Genomic DNA, 5,690 nt, shown 5'->3' with positions numbered 1-5,690 from the left:
AAAAAAAAATTACTTCAATTTCCTTCTTCCAAATCAAAAAAGCACAAGCCGGATGAACAATTCTTATTACATCTGCTAGAATTTCCATTAACAGCACAAACATACTAAATTAAACATGTCATAATGAAGCCAAACTCGGATTTTAGAGCAGTTAAAAGTAAAATGCTATTAACAGCCCCACATCCACATATTGGCCAAACTTACCTCAAGAATATCAAATTTGGCTGTCCTTACTTTTGCCCAAGTTTTCTTTAACCGAGACACAGGACTCATGTTCATGCCAGCTTGATATACGAGAGAGAAATTGTTGGAGTATTTAAAACAAAAAAATCTTTCAAGTAGCTAAGGCTAGTAAGTATTTCAAAAGCAAAGGAGCTATTAACAATAACAAGTATTTTCAACAGAGCTACTCAGAAATCAGACTCATCATCTTCTTGAAATTCGAGCGTTAAAAACAACTTCGGAAACAAAATCAACGTCTCTTACAGAATGAAAGCTCTAAAAAAATGCTATGACATTATTTAATGTGGTTTTGATAAAACATGAATATACAGTAGAAAAGCGCAAATGAGTTTTCTCAACACTGTCTCTTACATATTTCATTGAAAACTACACGTATCTATGAAGTTTTCACATTTCAAATTAAAAAAAAAAATATTCCCAGTATTTTCCTATCAGATATAAAAAAGGTGTGGAATTTTTAAAACACTAGGATATTTATGGTGTGATAGAAACGATGGAAGACACCAATCCTCCATATTACAGGGAGAGTTTCCATTCCAATTTAGCGCTAAAGTTGGTTTCAAAAAGTGGAGATTTAGTTCTCTGAACAGTTGCAATGAAAACTGTTTTTCTGCAGTTTACACTATGACAGTAAATAATTTCTTACACACACAACACTACAATAACGTTGAGCAATTCTCCACCACTTACTTCCCCTCCCAACTTCACACTGCTGAGCATGCTAAGCAGCAGACTTCTGTATAAAGAACCACGCTTCCTTTATCCAGATTCAAACAGGGACAAAACGTCTCAGGATACATACTTACAAATGATAGCCATTAAGGAGTTAAAGTTGCCAATGTTAAAACATTCCCGTGCCACATCAATGAAATATTCTATCACTCTTGCTCTGTGCTTCTTCTTCACAGGCTGCAAGAGATGCCATCGGAGTGTTACACTCAGCAGGAAACAGAGCACTCTGACCCAGCCCCAAAAGAAACAACACCCCTGTTAAAAGTCTTTTCCAAATGTACCACAACTTCACACTATGCTTTACATGTAGAGGAAGCCACACCATTGTGTTCAAAAGCCCTCAGGACAGCAAAGACAACCCAGATACCGGGCAGGTAGAGAGCAAGGACAACAGGTAAGGAGGGTCTGCCAAGAAGAAGGGTACGAAGAACAGTAGAGCAGAGAAGGGGGTCAGCACAGAGAAGAGAAGAGAAAAGATGCCTCCATTCACAAGGGGCATTCACAGAAGAGAAGGGCAGGCCAGATGCACTCCTGTGCCAAGAAGGACTAACCCAGCATAATATGTCACATGAACGAGACCGAGGCACGACTATGATGCTGAAAACACAGAACTTATTTCCTCTTCAGCCCTGTGCTGACTTAATCCACACGTGAAAAAGTACAGAGCTGAGAGAATGCAAAGTCAAAGGGCACACTGAAGGGGCACCAAACCTGAACAGACTTCACAGTTTTAGACAACTACACTAAACAAAACCTTTTAGCAGAAAAAGTCCTTGCTCACCATACAGATTTCTGTTGCAACCAAGTAACTGAGCCTGTTAAACCATTCCACATAGGCTTCCAGGTTCTGGGTCTTCTTTCGATCTCTGTAGCAGCTCTGCAAACAGAAGAAAAATAGCAACGTCTATTGTAATCTTCATCTTTTCCCTGAGAGAGACCTTTTGGCTTTCCGCCTTGCCATCCTCAAACACTGTCAGGTAACCAGGAATAACTCAATTACCCAAAGTGACAAAAAACTTAGAGGAAAAGCAGCAGTGATAGTATTTGAGCATGTATAACTTCTTCCTGAGCTGTTGGCTCAGTAAAGCACTCAAGCAGGCATGCGGAATCCGTCACCTACTGGAAGTCCTACCGGGATGCTTTAAGGACTTAGGATAGACTTATGCAAACAATCAAAGCTAAGTATCTGCTTAAAGCTTCCTTGAATATTAGCACTGTTTCAGTCCTCACTCCTGTCCCATTAATATAGTAGAGACAACATTATGCCCTCTGCAAGTGCAGAAAGATAACAGGGGCCAGCCCACTCCACTGGCACATTATGTTCAGTTGTTGACACCAAATTAACATACTGCATCCTAACTTTGGGAGATCAGCTCTCCCATTTTGATTGGATTCTCCCTTTCCTAACCAGTGTTGTTTTTTCTGTAGGGTCTTGGAACAATTCCCACACCACATCTCAGGGTTGCCTAAAAAGGGGTAGGCAGCAGTTTTAGTGATCTCTACCTACAAAATGATTTTCAGAGACTGTCTGACTGAACATCAAATTGTAAACTTGAGTCATTCTATTCTGTTTGTCAGTTTTAGGGAGGACCGTAATTCAAGTTTTAACTGCCTGACTTTGGCACAGTTTATTTACAGAGCATAAGTCATCTTGAAATCAGCACTCAAGGAGATGACACCTCTAGCACAGTTAGCTAAAAACACTGCGTCTTTGCCCTTCATCTCACATGGATCTAGAGCTCACTGGTCCCTTTTTGTGACGTGCGCTCTACCTGCAAATTGCCCCACTTGCCAGTTTGCTGCAAAGAGTTCAGTTTACTGAAAGGAAGAACAGATGTTGAAAATTAGCTTTTTCCAGCTGTAGACCACATAGGTGGCCTGGAGAAAACATTCACAGGATTAAGTTATGCCTTAGCTTAAATCAGAAAAAACAGCAAATGTGTTAATTTAAGTCAATTTTTTGGCTGAGTTCTGGAGCTCCAGGAGTTGTCCTCCAGAAAGAAAAAGTATCAACAAAATTTTTAAGAGGAATATTAAAGCATTTTCACTATAAAGCTTGTTTCTGCAGGTCCTCATTTATTGCTGGACCTCACTTCCAGCTCATGGGGCACCTGAGCTCCAGAGTGTTAAATGCCACATTTCAGAGCTGCTCCAGATCTGCTCCAATTACCTTGTCATTATCCAAAGGATCCTTTTGCACAAATGCCTGGACAAATTCTTCTGGTCCAATATAATTGAGTCTCTCCTAAATAAAGCACATAAGCAGCCAAGTCATATCCTATGTTAACCTGCATTTCAAAGAGAGGGGAAGGATGAAATCATACTTGAAATATAACAACTCACAAGCTCTATGTGTGTCAGCTGCTGAGCTAACGCATAGGGATCATTGCAGACTGTGATTATGTCCCTCTGGATGGACTGGGGCTTGGTCTTTAGAACCGTGAGGCGATCTGTGGATGTGGCATTAATTTTTGCAAGTACTTCCTCATACTGGCTAACAGTGGCAAGCTTCCGAATCAGGTTCTGGAGGAGCTGCTGTACGTTCTTCCGATACATCTGTCATGACATGAAACAATTGGGAGACGTTTTCAAAATGTGAGAAGATAGCATTAAAGTCTGCATGACACCAAAACAGATTGATGCTGATACGTGTATTTGTTGTCAACTTAAGATATGCTCTACTATGTGAGTTTCGAATATTGGCATTTCATCAGACCAACAGGAATCCAGCTGAGGATTTAAACACTGATTGTCTCACAGATTCAATAGTGACCTGGTTAGCTCAAGGAACAGCAGAGAAGCCATGCACAATCTACTGCATGAAAAGTACCACCAATCACCGAACAAAATACAAGAAATGAAAATACTCTATCTTCTCCTGCTTAAGACCACAAAAAAACCAATATATGGTCATTCAATGATGAAAAAAGGGCCTGCTTCTCTCTGGAGTAAATCAAGACCAGTTTCACTGAAGTCAGAATTAAAACTTGCAGTAAATCTGAGAAAAAGGAGAAGATAATAAAAACATCTCTCTTTTCTTTCACCTTGCAGGCCTTTCCGTGTGGTGCTATAAGTTAACAGGAGTGACAAATTTAAGTAGGAGCAGGACTTGACTCTTAAGTAGACAGGTCTGTGTAACTGACCCCAAAGTGGTTACTCTTCCAAATTCCAGATATCATCCTAAAGCCATTAAAGCAAAACCTAAGTGGCTGAAAAAAGGAGCATCCAAAACCTATTGGCAGCACAGTATAGTGTGATCAGTCCAAGGCAGGAATGTTTCCTGTATTCTAATGAATTCGTCATTCCTTCCAAAGCTGCCATTTATACGGATTTCCAAATGTACTCAAATACAACAGCACTATCTTGGGTCAGATTCATTCCTGAAGTCAGTTGTGTTCAACCGAGGCTGAATTTGTCTTGTTACTCGGTAAATAATTGCTTTCTGCTTAGATTTATTTTCATTTTCTAGACAAATACACACAGCATAATTTTTCACCGGGGTGAGTGGGGAGAGAACAGGGGAATCTCAAGCTTTTAAAGAAAAGAATCTACATTTTCCTCAGGGAGATAGAGAAGTATTTCTTCAAGTGCTGCGCTTCCATAAACAGGTGTTAGGTGACACACACGCGAACTTGCTTCACTGACCCATTCCCTTCCAAATTCTTTGAAACTTCTTGTAAGAGAACTTTATGAAGCATTTTCTTGCCCAGCTGATAATGAACCAAGAATGAAAAAAACCATCTATAATACTCAGGATGAATTCTGGCTACTGATGGAAATCACGTAATAATCAGTGGGTTAAGCTTCAAAGCAAAAAAATAAACCTTGCCTGAATTTGTGGTTCGTGTCAACCCAGAACTGACAAAAAAATCAGGGAGAAAATGGGTGAAGATACAAAGCTGAACCACTTAATTCTGGTCAATCTGTTTCTGTAGCTGGAAAATCCCAGAGAAAAGGCAAACTGGCACAGATAGATACCCTCCAAACCAGAACAAGAAACCAGGGTAATTAGCCCACATCTGATCTAACAGCAGTTCAAACATAACAAACACCCCTCTGCCCAGTGATGAGGTAAAACCCTCTCGGCACAAAGGCAGAAGGAAATGCCAGTTTCCTCTCACACCTCATGGATGTCCCTGAGCACACAAAACCAACATCCCTCTGCTCTTTTGAGCCTAAGTCTCCTCTTGAGCAAAAAGGCAATGACCTCAAGGCATTCTGTGCAAGGATGAGTATGTACTGCACTTTGCACCCATAACAGGTATTTGCTGCTGGACCATTACTTAATCTCATGCGTTTTTTTAATATCATATATATATATATAAGTATTTAACAACACACCAATGAACTCACAGAATATGTCTTTTATCAATTAGATATTAATTTGATGTAGTATGGCTACCAGTCAGCCTACATACATGGTCTTCCTCTAAATTAGGTTTACCCTTTCCACTTACTAGTCCCACAGTCTCATTTTTTATTCTATATTCACACTGACAATGCTGATATTTATTTATATTTAAAAACCTCTGAGGATTGGACAGCATGGAAGAAAGCAATGGGACACTTCACCTCAAGGTCACCCCTTTGAGTCTGTCCTGTATGGATAGTGACTGGAAGTACCATTACTACCTGCTAGATATGGAACATCACATGTTAAATGTGTTTCCACAGTCAATCTCACTATATGATATCATGGCGGGGGGGGGGGGGGG

The 5,690-nt window shown here is 40.1% G+C and overlaps 1 protein-coding gene across 3 annotated transcripts in view; it reads right to left on the bottom strand.

Moving 5' to 3' along the window:
- The window catches only part of RASGEF1B (RasGEF domain family member 1B), a 26,739-nt gene that overhangs the window by 15,150 nt on the left and 5,899 nt on the right, over nucleotides 1–5,690 (bottom strand). For all 3 annotated transcript variants that reach the window (XM_009277027.2, XM_009277026.2, XM_009277028.2), the window contains 5 exons: nucleotides 3,319–3,531; nucleotides 3,146–3,220; nucleotides 1,757–1,852; nucleotides 1,050–1,152; nucleotides 205–284 (listed from right to left, as the gene is read on the bottom strand). In XM_009277027.2, the coding sequence (XP_009275302.1) occupies nucleotides 205–284; nucleotides 1,050–1,152; nucleotides 1,757–1,852; nucleotides 3,146–3,220; nucleotides 3,319–3,531 (567 nt within the window). The remainder of the gene's footprint in view (nucleotides 1–204; nucleotides 285–1,049; nucleotides 1,153–1,756; nucleotides 1,853–3,145; nucleotides 3,221–3,318; nucleotides 3,532–5,690) is intronic.

Source organism: Aptenodytes forsteri, unplaced genomic scaffold, assembly GCF_000699145.1.
Source record: "Aptenodytes forsteri isolate BGI_AS27 unplaced genomic scaffold, ASM69914v1 Scaffold770, whole genome shotgun sequence".
NCBI classification, from domain to species: Eukaryota; Metazoa; Chordata; class Aves; order Sphenisciformes; family Spheniscidae; genus Aptenodytes; species Aptenodytes forsteri.
The sequence above is the reverse complement of the archived record's forward strand: the minus strand, read 5'-3'. Positions and strand labels throughout refer to the sequence as shown.